General features: G+C 42.2%; 1 protein-coding gene across 1 annotated transcript in view; it reads right to left on the reverse strand.

Moving 5' to 3' along the window:
* The window catches only part of DCT (dopachrome tautomerase), a gene marked incomplete at its 3' end in the record, with an annotated part of 46481 nt that extends 28187 nt beyond the window's left edge, over positions 1-18294 (reverse strand). The window contains exons 1-4 of the mRNA XM_080688924.1: positions 17916-18294; positions 6180-6479; positions 3853-3953; positions 2088-2254 (exon numbers count right to left, since the gene is read on the reverse strand). Of these exons, the coding sequence (XP_080545050.1) occupies positions 2088-2254; positions 3853-3953; positions 6180-6479; positions 17916-18210 (863 nt within the window). The 5' untranslated portion in view covers positions 18211-18294. The remainder of the gene's footprint in view (positions 1-2087; positions 2255-3852; positions 3954-6179; positions 6480-17915) is intronic.
* Positions 18295-19686: the final 1392 nt, after the last annotated feature.

Raw genomic sequence — 19686 nt, forward strand, 5'->3', positions numbered from 1 at the left:
TAAACACTCTGTGTTGGGAAATGTGTAAAGCGGTTGAGCTTCAAGAGTTACATGGTAAACATAGGGCAAAGAAGATCCAGTGCCCATAAAATACATTCTATATGCTGATGGCACAGCCTGGGATTCAACCTTCCCAGAAGTAGCCACTGATAGAGATAGGGTTTTATTTTTTATTTTTTATTTTTCGGTGGTCCTGGGGTTCCTGGAAGCCCTTCTATCTCTGGGCTGCACTCCCAGACCTATTTTTTATATTTTTATTTGAAAACAGGGTCTCTTAAGCCAGCACGGCTGGCTTCATAGGTGTATGTGCAAACCCAAGAGGAGATCCAGGCCAAGTCCCCAAGAGGTGGTGATGATGGTTCTGATGTAGAAGGAGGCACAGAACTCAGCCAGGTGGGGCAGGTGAGGAGAGCCTGAGAGGGTGGCAGGTGTGTCCTAGGTGGAGGGTAGCCATTTGTGGCTGGACCACGGGATATGGGAGAGGTAAGGAACACAGGCATATGTTCCACCATTTCCGGAGGGTTTTAAATATTTTATTGTGTGAATTTTAAAGGGTAAGGGGAAAATACTGGGTATATAAGAATGAAATCAACACACACACAAGGACGAAAGGGGCCAAGATGCTAATGCTAGGAAAAATGAAAATCGTCCTAGTCGGCATTCCTCAGAGTGCATTCCAGTGAGGCCAGCTGTGAAATAAGAGTCTTGGGGTCAGATATATTTAAGTCTCTCTTGATGAATAATAATGCATTTGACAGGAAAGGCTCAGAGATGTCCCCAAAATTAAAAAGCCTTTTAAGCCGGGCGTGGTGGTGCACACTTGTAATCCCCGCACTTGGGAGGCTGAGACAGGAGGATCGCACGAGTTCGAAGTCAGCCTCAGCTACTTAGTGAGGCTCTCAGTAACTTAGTGAGACCCTGTTTCAAATAAAATATAAAATAGGTCTGGGAGTATAGCCCAGAGTTAGAAAAGCCCCTGGGTTCCATCCCCAGTACCACCAAAAATAAATAAATAAACAAATATATATATAAAGCCTTTTAAACTCAGCATCCTCTAAACTTGTAGGATCACAGACGCCTCTTGTCATGTATCACAGAAATACCTATGATAAAAGTTTAACTTATAAATTAGGCATGGTAGGGATTAACAATAACAATAATAAAATAGGACAAATATAACAATATACTGTAATAAACATGATATGAATGTGGTTTCACTCTGTCTCTTTCTCTGTATAGGAAAAAAAAAAAACAATATACAAAGGATTTGGTACCTTCTGGGTTTCAGACATCCACTGGGCATCTTGGAATACATCCCCGAAAGGTCAGCAGGGACCACCATATTACACATGAACAGAGAAACAAATTCAAGGAGTCTTTAAGGAGGGAATTGTTCCTAGATTACAGGCCACCTACCTGCTTGCAGGGTCTTTCAGGGTTCAGGGATCATCCCGCCTGGAACATATGCCTGTGTTCCTTACCTCTCCCATATCCCGTGGTCCAGCCACAAATGGCTACCCTCCACCTAGGACACACCTGCCACCCTCTCAGGCTCTCCTCACCTGCCCCACCTGGCTGAGTTCTGTGCCTCCTTCTACATCAGAACCATCATCACCACCTCTTGGGGACTTGGCCTGGCTCTCCTCTTGGGTTTGCACATACACCTATGATAAAACTTCTCAGACTGAATGCTAATGTGTTTGCCAGAAATCTAGCTCTGTAAATACAAAGTGATATTCAAAAGTGAGGCTGGATTTTATTCACCTTTGTATCCCTAGCAGTATTGAGGTCGCCTAGAACATGATCGGTGCTTAGCAAATGCTGGCTGAATACAGGAACGATTCCTAATTTTAAAACCATTGATCTAAAAATGATGGCCAAGCATATTCATGTCACAATGTGATTTTTGATATAGCTATGTCTTTTTACTAAAAAAATTTGATAACTTAAAAACCGTATCTTCTATGGGACATACATAAGCAAAAGCCTATGCACATTAGAAACAGAGGTATAAAGAAATATAATGTGCATGTCTCAGACACAGAGAAGACAGTCTTGGGAGTTCCACATGGCATGCATAACATTACCTGTCACAGACAACTTCCCAGCTGGAGAATCTCGAGTTCTGACTAATCAGAGTCGGGTCACCTTGCCTTGCTGCCCCCAGCAACTGATCTGTGCACACGTCACACTCATTCCTCCCAGTAGCAAAGTTCCAGTAGGGCAAAGCAAAGGATGCATTACCAGTGAGTCGCTGAAAGCAGAGGTCAGGCCCAGTCACTTAATTTACTCATCAGATGCAACAAGAACAAAAAGGCATATAGCACAAGGATTGGCAAGAGTCTTGACCAAATGTATAACAATGAAAAGTATCAATAGATGGGTGAAATTATACATATGTGTATGTGTTAAATATATAACAATATTATGTTGTGATATATGTTGAGGTTATGATGTGTTAATATACATAATATATTATATATGAACACATATCACAACCTTATATAGATATAATATATATCGCAACCTTTATTTTTTTATTTTTTTATAACTTGACTTTTTATTTTATTTATTTCATTTGCAAGAAGATGGAAAGTCCTGGAGACCATTATGTTAAGTGAGATCAGCCAAGCACAGAAGGAGAAGATACATGTTTCCTTTAATGTCACAACCTTTATAAAGCGGGAAATCTGACCATTGTGACAATATACATAAACCCAGAGACATTATACTGAAGGCAATGAGCCAGATGCAGAAATGAAAATACTTCATCATCTCAGTTATATGTGGAATCTTAAAAAAAATCAAACACATAGAAACAGCAAACTAGTGGTTACCAGGAAAGTGAGGTGGGAAGATGTAGGTTGAAAGGTAAATTTGTAAGTTCTATAGGATGAACAAATCTATAGATGTAATATACCACATGAGGGCTAGAGTTCATAATACTATATTGTATACTTTATTTTGCCAAAAGAGTATATTTTAGAGACTTTTTTTGGTACTGGGAATTGAGCTCAGGGGCATTCTATTTCCAAGCTACACTCCCAGCCTTTTTTACTTTTTTGTTGTTGTTGTTGTTGTTGTTGTTTGGTTTGGTTTGGTTTTGAAACGGGGCCTTGCTAGGTTGCTGAGAGTCTCACTAAATTGCTAAGACTATCCTTGAACTTTCAATCCTTCTATCTCAGCCTCCCACATAATGGAATTATAGGTGTGGACCACCATGTCCAGCAATTTTAGAGGCTCTTAGCACACACAAGAAATAGAAGATGCTGAGTATGTTAATTTTCTTAACAGTGATATCACTTCACTGTCCAAGATAAGTATATCAAGCCAGGTGTGGTGGTGCACACTTTTAATTGGGAGGCTGAGACAAGGGGATCATGGGTTTTCAGACAGCCTCAGCTACTTAGTGAGGTCCTCTGCAACTTAGTGAGACCCTGTTTCAAAATAATGAATTAAAAATAGGGCCAGGAATTTAGCTCGGTTGTAGAATGCCCTTGGGTTCAATTCTCAGTACCACAAAAAAAGATAAATATATCAAAATGTCATGTTACACCTAGGCGTGGTGATGCACACTTGTAATCCCAGCATTTGGAAGGCTGAGACAGGAGGATCGTGGGTTCATGGACAGCCTTAGCCACTTAGTGAGGACCTTTGTAACTCAGTGAGACCCTGTTTCAAAATAAAGAATAAAATATAGGGCTGGGGTGTAGCTCAGAGGTAGATGCTCTGGGTTCTATCCCTAGTACCGCAAAAAGAAGAGAAAAGAAAAGAAAAAATGTCATGTTATACAATATGCCTTAAACACATGCAACATTTTTAAAATTAAAAGTATAGTTTCAACCAACCAACCTGGAGATCTCTTTCCAACCACAACAAGTGGTACCGGTGCCAGGTCACAAAGGCAGGCCCTTGGTGTGAGAAATCTATGGCCTTGTAGGGGCGCCCTGGTCCTAAAACAATTGGAAAACAGTACAGATCACAGTATAGGATATTTAAAATGTTCAAGCTCAGTTGGGCATGGTGCAGCATGCTTGTAATCCTAGTACTTGGGAGGCTGAGACAGAAGGATGGAAGGTTCCAGGAGAGTTTCAGAAAGTAGTAAGACTCTCAACAACCTAGTAGGACCCTGTTTCAAAGAAAAACAAAATAGGGCTGAGGCGTGTAACTCAGTGGTAGAATGCCCCTGGGTTCCATCCCTAGTGCCATAAAAAATGAATAACATAAAATAAATGTTAAAGCTCACATATGTGTCTTACAGCCAGTAAGTACGTGATATTTTAGTAAAAAAAAATCATTATTTATCTATTCAAAGGCAACAATAACAATATGAACAAAAGAATTTTAGAATCGACTAGCACTTTTAGGGTAAGATCACTTTCATCTTTCAAAAGTCTGATTTTTTTTTTTTAGCAGAAAGCTAGAAATCCAAGACATTGTTAGCATTTAGCCCTGTTACATATTTAATCTTTTGTGCAACAATTCATTAAGATGAAAGTAAGATGAAAGTATCCCTAAATGAAATATATTTTTAAAAGACATTTTCCAAGCTGTCTCTTACAAATGCACAAATTTAAGAGAGAAGGATTAATTAGTAATATAGCAACTTCAGTCACAGTCCTAATGCAGCACTTATATAACCAAAAAAGAGCTTCAGTGGATTCAGCCTCGCCCATCAATCAGTTACAGCTGCTAGTTGACAGGCATGGTGGCTGAGACCAGAAAAGAGAAAAATACATTCGAACCAATTTAGCTGGCCACTGGAACTGCCAATTTTAGTGAAACGCTTTGGGCAATTTGATGCCCTCCTTCCTGTGTGCTCCATCCCTCTTGCACCTTTCATATCAGCTTTTGATGGTTATGTAGAAACTTTAGCTAACTTTAGTTCTTTTTCAAAGTACCTATAATAACTTCAGAGAGTGGAACAGACATGAATATAAATTTAATTCCTAGATATGACCAGAAACAATAGTTTTCTTTTCCTCTTGAGAGACTACCCTCTCATAAAGCAAAACCTGCTCGGAGTGATGACAGAAAAACTATAAAGGTTGGTAGCAGAAGAGCCTCCTTAGCTATCGATAAAGAAAGACGGATGTTTACCTGTGAGGCAGGTTTGAAAAAGACTCATACTGAGAGCAAACTCGCCGCTACTCTCAGCGACACTGGCTTTTAAAAAATGGTTTCATCTGGAGCAAAGTTTCAAGTCCACCAAACTTGAAGGGGGCATCGAAGGACGGGGAACACGTGATACATACAGGGTGGCAATGCCAAGGGAAAATATTCCAAGTAAGCTCCAGGTCTTTATTCACTCTGACCTTGACAAAGGAACCCCCCACGGAGGGATGGCCGCAGGTGTAGCCGAGTGTGCAGAGATGCTATGAGAAGAATCTAGAATGGGTTCATTCTCCCAGAACAAACCAACCCATGGCTTCTTCCCAGCTGATAAATAACTGAGGTTGAATCTAAACCTGCTTGATTAAGGAGGGTCGATCACAGACCATGTCCCATTCCGAGTCCTACTCGGGCTCCAGACTGTAGAACCTGGGAAGGTCCTCAATATTCCTCAAGCATTATTTTTATTTTACTATTTTCTCAATCATTGAACATAACCATGAGCTGAAAGGCAAGGAACTCTGCATTGCTGTGGCTCACTTTATCCACTTCCTTGGATTAAAAGCCTGGGAAGTCCTAGCAACACATGAGGACCACAGGGGTTACCTAACGCACTGTAAAGACACAGACCTCCAACGCAATCACTCCAGCTCCACACACAAAAAAGTGACATGTGCTTCCACACATGTTCAGTTAATTCCTCTAATTTGAAGAAAAGGTCAGAGAGGGATTTCAGTCAGATTGTAAAATGTACTTTTTTTCTAGAATCAAAAAAGAATTTGCCTTTACTTCACCAGCTCATTTGTTTGAGGATTAACAGCTTCCCGGAGAACAGTTTAGACTTTGAACCAAACATAAACTAGAAGAGGGAAACTTTGAAGTCTTTGAAGTATCTGCAGCCACGGCCCAGGAAGAGACTGCTCCATTCTAACTGTGGAAAGCCTATGGCTTTCCTAAATCTAGCCCTGCCTTCTAGGTTGCTCTCCTTTAAATTAACTTTTGTCAAAGGACTTCCCAGCCCATCTCCCCACCCAAGCACAAACCTGAAGTCACGGGGGGAAACCCACCTAATAATGTATCTCTAACAGAATAATAATGGAGCCACACAAAAAAATCATAAATGCTGCAGTTGGCGATCTGTGGCTGCGTCCCATTGGGCCCCAGCAGGCCCAGCCAGTGCTGCGTGGTGATCACATAGTCGGGGTGAACCGTCTTCTTTGCCAGGTCCAAGGCGCCCAAAAACTGCTCCCGCTCCTGAGGGGTCAAGGCATGGATGTTCTGCCGGACAACCTGAGGTTTCCTCTGGTCACAGTTGGGGCCCGTCCAGCCAAACTTGCAGTCTCCACAGTTATAGCCAGTGAAGTTTCCTAGTATATAAAAAGGGAAAGATGAAAGAAGCGTGTTATATAGAGTTATGGCTTAGATAACAGGATGTGCCCCTGGAACAGCTCAAGTGTTGGCAATACAGAAATGTTCAGGGCGTTGACCTCATCAGTGGATAAATCCATTGATGGGTTAATCATTTGAATGGGTTTGCTGGCTGGTAATGATAGGCAGGTAGGGTGTGGCTGGAGGAATTAGGCCGCTGAAGGTATGGACTTGGGGACAATATCTGTCTCTCTTCTCATTTCCTCTCCTCCTTTCTCCCTCTCCTTCTCCTTCTTCTTGTTCTTCTCTTCTTCTCTCCTGTTCCCTTCGTTCCCCTGCCATCGCCTCTCCTCCTCCTCCTTCTTCTTCTTCCTCCTCTCTCTCATCTCTCTCTTCTCTTTTTCCTTCTCTCTCTCCTTTCCTCTTCTCTTCCTTTTCTCTCTTCTCTTCCTTCTCTCTCTCCTTTCCTCTTATCTCCTCTCCTCTTCCTTTTCTCTCTCTCTTCTGTCCTCTCCTCTTCTCTGTCCTCTCCTGGTCTCTCTCTCTCTCCTTCTCTTCCTCTCTGCTCTCTCCCTCTCTCTTTCTGCTCTCTCCCCTTCTCTCTCTGCTTCTCCCCCTCTCTCCCTCCCTCCTTCCCTCTCTCTCTTCCTCTCCCTCCCTCCCTCCCTCTCTCTCTCTGCTCTCTCCCTTTCCATGAGCCAAGCAGCTCTCCTCCACCATGCCCTGCCACCATTATGTTTCTTCCTTGGAGCCAGCCAGCCCTGGACTGACCTCTGAAATCATGAGCCAAAATAAACTTTTCCTCCTCCAAGCTGTTCTTGTTAGGTACTTTGGTCATGGCAACATGTAGCTTGGAAGAAATTTATGAATTGGAGTTCTGGGGTAGAATGGAAGAAAACATGAAAGTGCTGATGAAAGCGAGTCAATTTCCTGACCCACACAGAGGGAAGACCCAGTAGAGAGGCCTCAGGAGAAACTAGCCCTGCTGCTGGCACCCTGGTCTTGGGCTTTTTCCTCCTCGACGATGAGAAAATAAATCTCTATTGTTAAAGCCGATTTCCTTCCCTTACTCTCAAAATCTAAGCGAACCGAGTACTAGAAAATTCCGTCGGGGCCCACTCGGCTGGACCGAGATGGCACCCAGGCTTGTTGCCAGCGTGGATTCAAGATGGCGCCTAGGCTTGCAGCCAAGTCATGAGACTCACAAGATGGACGTCTCCTTGAGCATGCGCAGTGTGCCATGCTACGTGCCTGCAGAATGATCAGTGACGCAAAGCCTCATGCTACCACCAGCCTGCCTATGAGAGAGTCAGAAATGTGCATGCCCTAGCCGTGGGAAGCTTGGGGTTGGTAGGGAATAGAGGGAGGGATTATGATGCTGATATATATTGTGCTTGCTGTACGCATTAAAAGGAAGAAGAGACATATTATTGAGACATATTAAGGATCCATTAAAGAAGAATTTATATTTCAGCTGAAGAGGTGTCTGTGTCGTTCTCTAAGCCCCTGCGGGTCGGAGTCTTAGGGGACAATATTTCCCTAGAAATATTTCCAGCAAAGAAATAGGATAAGAAATATATTCGAGGCTGTTATAGGTAGAACTGTCCCCCTTGAAAATGCATATGCTCAAGTCCTAATCCCTAGGACCTCAGCGCAGCTACTTAGTGAGGCTCTCCACAACTTACTGACACCCTGTTTCAAAATAAAGAATACAAAAATCGGGCTGAAGATATAGCTCAGAGGTAAAATGCTTCTGGGTTCAATCCCCAGACCCGAAAGAGAAAAAGAAAAAAGGATTAAAAGGGTGATGTGAAATATTGAACATGGACCAGCTTACTGGCTCTGTCCCCTTCCCTTTCAGTCCTAAGTCTTGCTCCAGGCCGGTTTACTTGCTATTCCTTGTGCAGGGAACACTTTTACCTTTCTTCTTAAATTCCTCCTTCTCTAAGCTACCTACCCCTCCTCTCAGCTGACAATGGGGTGTGTGTGTGTGTGTGTGTGTGTGTGTGTGTGTGTGTGTGTTTGGTTGGTTTGTTTTTTTGCAGTGCTGGGAATTAAATCCTGGGCCTCTTATGCTAGGTAAGTGCTCTACCACTGAGCCACAAAACCCCAGCTCCTATACTGCTGTGGTGTGTGTGTGTGTGTGTGTGTGTGTGTGTGTGTGTGTGTGTGTGCGCACGCGTGTGTGTATGTTTGGTCCTGGGGATTGAACTCAGGGGTGTTCTACCTTTGAGCTACACCCCCAGTCCTATTATATTTTATTTTTAAATTTTGAAACAGAGTTTCGCTAAGTTGCTCAGGACCTTGCTATGTTGCAGAGTCTGACCTTAAACTCGTGATCCTCCTATCTCGGCTGGCTTGGGCCTGCAGGTGTGTTCCACCATGCGCAGCTTACGTATTCATTCTTCACTCCATCTATCAAGTTCAGGTGGGCCCACAGCGCCTGTCATTCTACTTCAATCACACCAGCTATTGAGCATCTCTATAGCTGTCTCAGCTCTAAGTACCTGCAAGGCAGTGGTCTCACTGCTGAAGCTTATGCTTGGCTTTGTACAAAATGAATGTGTGTTGAATGAACAAAGGAGAGGTAAAGTAGGTTGCAGATAATGTAATAAATATAAATTTTCCCCCTTCTCCTTGTGGATTAGCAAAGAAGGCAGTCCTGTAAATAATTTGGATAAACTATAAGTACCAAGACATAGGTAAGCAAAAAGTACTATCATCATATAGAGAGACAGTTATGTGGGTCTGAAACTCTAAGTACCAAGACATAGGTAAGCAAAAAGTACTATCATCATAAAAAGAGGGTTATGTGGATGTTTAAAGAAAATGAGAATTTTTCCAACAGAATGAAAACTGAATGATTAGCCTTTGTACACTGTAAAAACAATAAAAGCATGACTTCCCTTTCTATTAACTCAATGAATTTTTTGATGCAGAAGAAAATTTTATTAAAAATATAATAGGTCAGGAAAATTAAATGTAATAATAATTGGTTATTTGGGCCTCATGCTCCTTTGTTACATACAAAATATTCTACATGCTCTGATATAAGTCAATCATCTGTATATTTCTGTTTCAGCTTCCTATGAGAAGATGAGTAAAAGGTACTTATAAAGAAAAATTCTATTTCCACACTGAAAGTCATGGTTTTGAATAGTTTGAGCTAAACACAAAATTTATGTGGATGGCTGGACTGAAGCTATTAAGTAAACAGTCTGTATTTAGCAAGTGTCTATTGAGCAGCTACCGTCAATCCCACAGGCTCTTCGGGGAGCTTCGACCTTTGTGGAACTTGGAACCTATTTATTTTCCCTCAGGCTATCATGCCAAAATTTCATATCTGCTTTAAAAACAATTTTGATTAAAACCTACTCTGATAGATTTTTATAGAAATAGAGCTTTTTTGAGAAGTGACTGAACAAACTTCATCTGAAGAATATTAACTACCCAAATTATAATTCACACTTTCAGCTGTTCCCTGGAGTCAAGTTAGATGATGGAGGTAACGGTACAGACACTTCTCTGTAATGGGAGAGTCGCTCCTAGATTCAAAAGGCAAAGAAATGTGGGTGACAGTGATGTATCAATGTAGTCCATTGACCCCAACAAGTGTACCAGGGTAAGACAGGATACCGACAGCAGAGGACGTGGGGTTGGAGGAACACAGGCTGTATGTGCTTTCTGCTCTGTTTGTTTACATCTGAAATTGCTCTAAAAGCCAGGCATGGTAGTGCATGCTAGTAATCCCAGCATTTGGGAGGCTGAGACAGGAGAATCAGGGTTTGAAGACAGCCTCAGCTACCACTCAGTGAGGCCCTTTGTAGCTCATTGAGACCTTGTTTCAAAATAAAGAATAAAAAAATAGGGCTGGAGGTGTAGCTCAGAGGTAGAATGCCCCTGGGTTCCATCCAAAGTACCACAAAAAAAAAAAAAATGCTCTAAAAACATATTTTAATGCTAAGAAATAACATAAGCCAGTTGTGGTAGTGCACGCCTACAAACCCAGGACTTGGGAAGGCTGAGACAGGAGAATGGCGGTTGAGACCAGCCTCATCAACTTAGCAAGGAGACCCTTAGCAACTTGGTGAGACCCTGTTTCAAAACAAAAATAAAAAAATAAAAGGAGCTGGGGGTGTAGCTCAGAGGTAGAATGTCTCTGGTTTGAATCTCCAGTATCCCCCCCAAAAAATAACACACCTAAATGTTATAATAATAAATTCAATTTATTTCTATATTTGCATAAAAATTGTTTTTAAGTCTTAGGGTCTCATTGTTAAAACAGGAAATTCATAATTTATGCCATGAATTTTAAGACTACTGCTTTATCATGATTTCTTTTGGTTAGTAGAAACAAAATTTAATACTATTCATTATTTATTGAACAGATAATTTACTGAACCTCTTCTACTTAATGGTCAGTCAAAACTTAAAGATCCCTTCCTAGTAGGAAGGCTGGGGAGCGGGGTGACATGGTAGAGGATATAAGGGAAATCTCTGTAATTCTGATCAATTTTACTGTGAACCTGAAACTGTTCTAAAAAGTAAAGCTTTAAAAAATAATAATAACAAAACTCTCAATGAGCCTTCCTCTGGGCTCCCATAGCTTTCTCTGCTCTGGTTCAGACAGATGGCCGCCCCTGGTGACCTTGAGATGCACGTCTCAGAGCCTGTCCCACCAGGACAAGAGTTCTATTTCACCAAGCTCGTATGAAGAACAAGCACATCAATACAGGCACACATTGCATCCGATACAGAGTACACGCTAAGTAGTGGTATCCTTACATGCAGCTTCCTAAGTAAGTAGTATAGCAAGTATTTGTTTTTATATCTGTCCCGCCTATCACTACACTGTACACACGGTAAGAATTGTATCTGTTTCCCCTCCCCTCCCCATGCACGAAGGACCCAACATAAATCAGTGCTAAGTACATGTCTGTTGGCCAAATGATGAAGGAAAAAATAGAATAAAAGGCTTTGGGCGTAGGGGATACAAACATAAAGAGGCGCGGTGCCGTTGGGTAATGGGAAGGAAAGGTGTGTGCGTGGTGAAATACCAGCACGCGTCTAACTGTGGGAAAAGTGAAAATGGGAAGAGGCCCAGCTCTGCGGGAAGACAGAGGCAGCATGCTTCATCCTGACTCAGATCAGAGGTGCTTCAGACTTCGGGAGCGACCATTAGCACAAGTCTAATAAGAAAGCATGTGTCAGCATTTGAGCTCCCTGTGCCTGGGAAATGTATCACTTAAAAAGTTCCTTTCTAACATGTTTCAGAGGAATCCACCAAAGCTCAGTAGGAAGGTTCCTTTCTTTTTATCTTTTTTGCTTTTAATGCTTTCATTGGTGCATTGTAGTTTCACATCAAAATGTGGTTCAGAGTGCCAGGGATATACATGCACTTGGCAAACCCAGCCTAAAGAATGTGTCAAAATGCTGATGACAGCCAGGCGTGGTGGTGCCACGTCTGGGATCTAGGTATTTGGGAGGCTGAGACAGTGCAAGGGCAGCCTCAGTCATGTAGTGAGACCCTCAGCCACCTAGAAAGACCCTGTTTCAAAACAAAACAAAACAAAATATTCTTCATTTTGAAACAGGGTCTCACTGAGTTGCAAAGGGCCTCTCTAAGTAGTAGCTGAGGCTGTCTGTGAACCGCGATCATCCTGTCAGCCTCCCAAATGCTGGAATTGCACCCATGTGCCACCAAGCCCAGCTACAAAAAAAAAAAAAAATTAAAAGCTGGAATGTAGAAAAAAACAAGTACATAAACAAAGGCATAAATAAATAAAGGAATGAAAAAAGGCTAACGAAAACAACCGAAAAGTTTAACAACGTGAAAACTTAGCATGCAAAATATTTGTTTATGTAATTTAGATTTTTGGGTAGTATCTTACATCAATTTCACATACGTTATTTTTGTCCTTAATTCACTGGTAGTAAAAGCCAGGCGCGGTGGCACACGCTTGTAATCCCCGCGCTTAGGAGGCTGAGACAGGAGGATCGTGCAGGTTCGAAGCCAGCCTCAGCTGGCTTAAGAGACCGTTTCCACTTGAAATATAAAATAGGTCTGGGAGTGCAGCCTGGAGGTAGAAGGCCCCTGGGTTCCATCCTCAGTACCACACACACAAAAAAATTTAATTCATTGGTAGTAAAAAATACACAAGAAATGGGTACAGTTTAGAGAGGATTGCGTTCTCTTACTGGAAATGGAGAGGGGAGGGGAAATGCATGATACCAATCTATCTACCATTGAGTACGTCCTTAAGCAAGAATTAAATTTAAAGAGTCAGAGTCCTCTACCATCGGGGCCCGGGATCAAGAGAGTGAGAAGATCTAAACAGCGCACGTTCCTACTTGTACCTCATGAGCTCAGCCTCAGAAAGCTATTAGACTAAATGGGCTTAACGACCACTGATTAGTGAATTTACAAGAACCCTAAATAGCCTATTCCTTTTAATTAGAGATTCTATTATTTTAATAACAATACTTTATACTGACACAGGTCCTTTCATCTACAGAGCTCAAAAAGAATTTACAAGTGTGGTTTCATCATTATCCCCATTGCAGAGATTGGAAAATGGAGGCACCTAGTCACTTGTACAAACAAGCAGTTCTCAGCCAACTGTTCCAAAGCTATTTGGTGCCTAAGTTTTCAAAGCCCAAAGACACAGCTGCCACCGGTATGTTCTCATAAATGCCAACTGAAAAGTAAGCCTTAGAGGTGAATGGCTGGTGCCAAGGTCTCCAGAAATTCAGCTCTTCCTGACAATTATTAAAATTATTGCATGTGTGTGTGTGTGTGTGTGTGTGTGTGTGTGTGTGTGTGTTACGATTTATCCCTACAGAGAATAGTGAAATTCTCTATGAGGAATTTGAGCATAGTATTTAGAGGTCTTTTTTTTTTTTAATCTCAGAGTTTGTTTTCTTTATTAGGCTAAAATTCTTTTACCAGCCTTATGATTGTCAGAATGGGGTATTTAGTTTTCCAATGGATTAACAAAATTCAAGATCATCAATAGAAGTAATTTATCAGCTGCTTGCTGGAACTTAATCTGCATTTCTTTCTTAAGAATTTTTAGATGATCCCAAGAGAGCTCCAGGGATTCCATTTGCAAAAGAATCTTGAGGCTGCCGGGGAGGAGGGCCTTTGGGAGGCTTAAGAGGAGGCTCGAATTCCAAAGGCTACCAGCAAACCATGAAAAACCTGGAGAGCAGGTCACTTTAGGGGAGAAGACAACTGGAGGACACATGTCTTGCTCTAGGACACTTGAACCAGCACAAAATGGTGATTATTGAACTTCCCAGCTCAGTCTCTAAGGTCTGGTGCCCTAAGACTTAAAGAAAAAGACCATCCAGCCAACATAAGCAAAGCCATCTAATTGTTACAGAGACATAGTGGAATAGTATTTTTACCTTTAAAAAATAAAGAAAATCCCAACATTTGCAACGATGTGAATAGACTCAGAAGACATTGTGCTAAGGGAAATAAGTCAGTCACAGGAAGACAGATATTTCATGATTATTCCTAAATGAGGCCTCTAGAATAGTCAAATGTTTTGAAGTAGACAACAGAATGGTGGTTACCAGGGAAGGGGGATGGAGAGGTGGGGAATTGCTCTTAAAGAACAAGTGGCAGTGACACAAATCAAGAATATACCAGAGATCTACTGCACCACACTGCACTTAGAGTTAATAATAAGGTGCTATGCACTTAAAAATGTGGAAACAAAGCTGGGCGTGGTGGCGCACACTTGTAATCCCAGCATTTGGGAGGCTGAGACCTGAGGATCACAGTTCGCGAACAGCCTCAGCTACTTAGTGAGGCCCTCTGCAACTTTGTGAGACCCTGTTTCAAGATAAAGAATAAAAAATAGGGCAGGGGGTATAGCTCAGAGGTCAAATGCCCCTGGGTTCCATCCCCAGACCCGCAAAAGAAAAAAAAAAAAAAGTGGAAACAAAATAGAGCTTGTATTAAGTATTCTTACAAAGACAAAAAGCAAAGAAACTTTTGGAGGTGATGTGTATGCTAATTACTTTGATTGTGGTGCCAGTAACATGAGGACTTATATACAGATATTCAAATATATTATGAATATCTGTATATTAATTATGTACATGTCATGTATACCAACCAAACCTTACTATAACTGGAAGTTTAAAACAAATAAACTCATAGAGAAAATTGTAAGATATCTTTATTTATTTATTTATTTATTTATTTATTTATTTATTTATTTTTGGTGGTACTGGGGTTCCTGGAAGCCCATCTATCTCCGGGCTACACTCCCAGACCTATTTTATTTTTGGAAACAGGGTCTCCTAAGCCAGCACGGCTGGCTTCGAACCTGCGAGATCCTCCTGTCTCTGCCTCCCAAGCGCGGGGATTACAAGCGTGCGCCACCACGCCCGGCCTGTAAGGTATCTTTAAACACACACACACACACACACACACACACACACACACATACACACACAGCTAGTGTGGTACACACACCTGTAACCCCAGTACTTGAGAGGCTGAGACAGGAGGATCACAGGTTGGAGGAGAGCCTTAGCAATATAGGGAGACTCTTAGCAACCTAGCAAGACTGTATTTCAAAACAACAAATAAAAAGGGTTGGGAGTGTAGCTCGGAGGTAGAATGCCCCTGGTTGTTTCAATTCCTTTCTCTCTCCCATATATGTATATATATATATATATATATATATATATATATATATATATATATATATTCTATCCTATATATGTAGGAATATATATATAAATAAACATATATATATTCTATCCTATATATGTAGGAATATATATAAATAAACATATATATATATATATATATATATATATATATATATATATATATATATATTCATGATTGTCAGAATGGGGTATTTAGTTTTCCAATGGATTAACAAAATTCAAGATCATCAATAGAAGTAATATATCAGCTAGTTCCTGGAAGTTAATCTGCATTTCTTCCTTAAAAATTTTTAAATGATCCCAGGGATTTCATTTGCAAAAGAATCTTGAGGCTGCCAAAGAGGAGAGCCCCGTGAATATACATATATTTACAAACTTACTATGGAAAGAAAGAGATATAGATACATGTGCGTGCGCGCGCACACACACACACACACACACACACACACACACACACATATTCAAAAACTTGCTATGGAAAGAAAGAGTGACAGTCCTGAGTGAGTCTAGATGAGCCCCAGCCTGAGGGTGGGCTGGCAGCCGTGGCCTTAATGGCTGGAGGTGGAGGCCACGAACCCAAGAAGGCTCTGTCTGTGGCCTACAGTGATGTGATGTCCTTGCCACCTGCACGTACAGGACAGCCCTGTTTCTGGCTCCTCGCCTTCTGGAGCAGGGGACTCCTCTGTGTTCTGAAAGTGGGTCACCACGATGCAAAGTTCTGTCATTTCTGGAGCAAGTGACAGCAGAGGGAACTAGCAGCTGCCCCTTCTATCCTGATGGTCTCTGTTCTTTCCAACCCCATCTTTTAAAAATAAATTTGCTAGCCAGGACAAAAAGGTAAAGGAGGTGATGGTAAGAAGAGTTAAAAATTGTATCTGATTTACTAAAATCTTTTGCCTCGGGATTCTATAAAATGGTGATTCCCAACCTTTGAAAGTTGGGGCACTTTGTCATCTATTGCCATGAAAATAATTCTCATAGAGTGTTTTAGGGAATTGAACAAAGAAGTGACTATGTTGGTGTAGTTTTCTGATTTCACCTGTATTATGAAACCTGGCACCCTGTGTTACACTGAAGATTCAGGAGAATCTAGCAGACAATGTTTATAGAAATGTTCCGGTGGCTTAGAAAACAGACAATATATACTCAATATGCTGTTAAAATTTTTGTCACAATGAGTACCCAGAGAAAAACTCAGACCTAAAAAATTCCTTTGGATCACATACTTGAAAATATAATTACAAGAACCGGGGATGTAACTCAGTGGTAGAGTGCTCACCTAGCATGTACAAAGGGCCTGGATTCAATACTCAATGCCAGAGGAAGATATATAAAAATATTACATGTCAATAGAGTTATTACATTAATATGACATCTTAATATACTAATTTATAACATAAATAAAAGTTATATACGATTACAAAGTGATTCTAAAGCCAAAACTTTATGATTTAAAAAAATCAAATAATTCCTACATCAGTATCAAAGGTCTCACTAGCTTTCCTAGTGAAATGCCTCTTCAGAACCATACATGGATCCATTCTCAGTATTCTCCTATGTCCCAGCATCATAAGATTATATATATATATATATATATATATATATATATGTGTGTGTGTGTGTGTGTGTGTGTGTGTGTGTGTGTGTGTCAGTACTGGGATGGAAGCCAGGGGCATTCTACCCCTGAGCTATAACCCCCACCCTATTTTTTAGTCTTTATTTTGAAACAGGTTGCACTGAGTTTCAAAGGGCCTCACTAAATAGCTGAGGCTGTCGGTGAACCACAATCCTGTTTCAGTCTCCCAAATACTGGGATTACAAGTGTGCACCACCACACCCGGCTTTAAAAAATATTTTAGAAAGGAAAAAGTCTTGTGTAGCCAGTCACCAAAGGACAGTGTCCAAGGGCTTTGTGGAAGCTGCCACATATGTTTTTGGATTTCAAACGCCCTACCAACTTTTGAGTGCCCTCACCGTTGTGCACGGCTGCTGAAAACTGGAGGGACACATGATCGAAGAGGATGTGAAAAGACCCTGAAGGGCCGGAGGAATGGGCACTGTGCAGAGATGCCAAGGAGACAGTAAGGCAGACCCGGGCGCAGAAGAGGGATGCTGAGCAAACGGTGTAATGCCTAGTGCAAATCCGGACAAGAGTCAAGGACAACCTCTGATAGCCACGAGTATCTTGCTCACTTAAAGCGCTGTCTTGCCTGTCTCCCCAACTTTGGCCCATCCACAGCTTTAGTGAGAAAGATGGACCCTTTGGGACCTTCTGGAACCCTCAGAAACGCTGAGGCCAGGCCTATGGAGCACCTGCCTTCCGCTCCCGCCTGTATCCGAATGCCAAGCCGCCCCCGCCCCTCTCCACAAGTGAAAACCCATCTCAGGACAAGGCACCGAATCTGTCTTGAAAGGACTTGCTCTGATTTTCAAAGCTGCCTCTCCAGCTCTTTAGCCTCCCCTTCCAACAAACAAGCCAAAAGTATGTTGGCTCGCGTTCATAAACCCAAGCTTGGCCTGTGTGATGTTTATGTAGTTGCCATAACTAGATGTACGAGAGGTTGTGAAGTATATAACCAAGACATCAATCAGCATTAGCAAATACGCAGCTCCAGGAGCACACTGGTTCGCCTTTGGAAGCCTGGCCTGGCAGTCTCACCTCCCTTGGGAGGGGATCCTTGGCCGCAGGGGTGCTGCGCCACGCTGGGAGCGCAGGCCACACCTGCCCGGTCGGGTCTCACCTGTGCACTTGCAGGTCCGGTTGAAGAACTTCCTTGGCCACTGCTCACGGTCATCCTGGTTCCGCAGGACGTAAGGGCCACTCCAGGGCCTGGTGTCCACTTGCACCTCGGTACACTGCCCCCGGCCCTCCAGAAAGCCGCAGGTATTAGCAGGGTCCACACCCAGAGGTGGGCAACACTCCTTGTTCACCAGGCTGTCCAAGGTCATGCAGGCCCGGGGGAACTGAGCCCAGGCTCCCGGCAGGATTCCACAGCCCAGACAAGCCAACAGGAGCCCCCAGTGCAGAGGGCCCATGGCTGTGTAATTGGGGGCACTCACACGCCTCTGCTCCTCCTTTCTGTCTTGTCTTTCTCCTCGACTTTCACTCTTGGGTTCCTGAGCATTCACTCTTCAAGTTTTGATATTTTTTGGTATTTATTTAAATATATATTAAGTTCAATCCCTCTTTTCTAAAAAGAAATCACAGAACCTACACATATGCACATATATACATGCACATGCTATTTTACAATTCAAACAACTAACACAAATTTAATTTCATTAGAAAGCGCCTCTAACAGCCACATTTAATGAGGGTAGCACTTCTCACCGGTCTTCCCCCCTGTTAAATCAGGCTTTGTCTAATTGAGTTAATTTACAGAGCGCTCCAGTCACAGTACTTATTATGCTGGTATTTCTAAGCCTCCTTCTTTCCTCCTTAGTCCTTGACTTTAATTGCCTTGAACTCAGTTCAAAAGCCAAACACCGTGCTGCCTTTATTCTGTCTGGCCTGCCAAGCCACGGGGCCTGGTGGGGTTTATGGAAGGGCTGGGAGAAGCCATCATTAGGGGGATTAGTGTTAGAGAAATCCTCATCGTTAGCACATGACCCAAAGCGCACAATAAAGGAGATAAAGTTTCTGGCTTTGTTTCAGGGGAGCAAAACCATCCTCTTTATTGGGCCCCTTGTGCCTCCGCCAAGCTCATGACCTCAGACTTCCCAGGGAGTCAATAGAGGCAGTGAGCTCTTGTCAAAGGCCCTTTGCAGACAAGTACGCAAGACTGGCTGCAGCGCCCTCATGACTGCACTGATGCGCAAGAAAGCCCGCTACGGGAGGTCACACAACTTCACAAATAAAGAAACATTTATGGAGGGCTGGCATACAAGGCATTTCTTTGTTCCACAACCAGGAATTCTCTTCCCTCCAAAGAATAACTTACTCTTCTCCTATTCAGCCCATCCTGCAGCAGGTTTTATTTATTTATTTATTTATTTATTTATTTATTTACATGAAGTGACATGAAAAGTAGCACAGAAATTCACAACTGTCATCTGATGGCAAGGAAGTGAGGGCTTGCAAGGGAAACTTTTGATTTATAAAGTTAGGCACTATAGGCATTATGGAGCTTTGGTCTCGCCATGCTTCTAGGGACAGCAGCGAGGGACCAGATGGGCAACAGAGGCCACTTGTCAGAGCATCCGTTGATCCCTTCATGGTGGAAAAGGACTGTCTTAGAGCCGTAGGTCCATACCAACAGATGATGCTATATTCATTCAGCCAGTTGCTAAGAATAGTCTTATACACAGGAATAAAGGTGTCTAATGTAAAATTCCAAAGAAAATTCTGCAGGTAAAAAAAAAAAAAAAGAAAGGATACAGACATTCCCATTTCACGTACTTCTGTGCACCCTATGATATTAAGTTGCTATGGCTAAATAGCAGTTCTCACTCCAGCACTGCATCAGAATCTCTGAGGCCCTGTCCCAGACATCAGCATTTTTATACATTCTC

The sequence above is a fragment of the Muscardinus avellanarius genome (genome assembly GCF_963383645.1).
Source record: "Muscardinus avellanarius genome assembly, chromosome: 2".
Lineage (NCBI taxonomy): Eukaryota > Metazoa > Chordata > Mammalia > Rodentia > Gliridae > Muscardinus > Muscardinus avellanarius.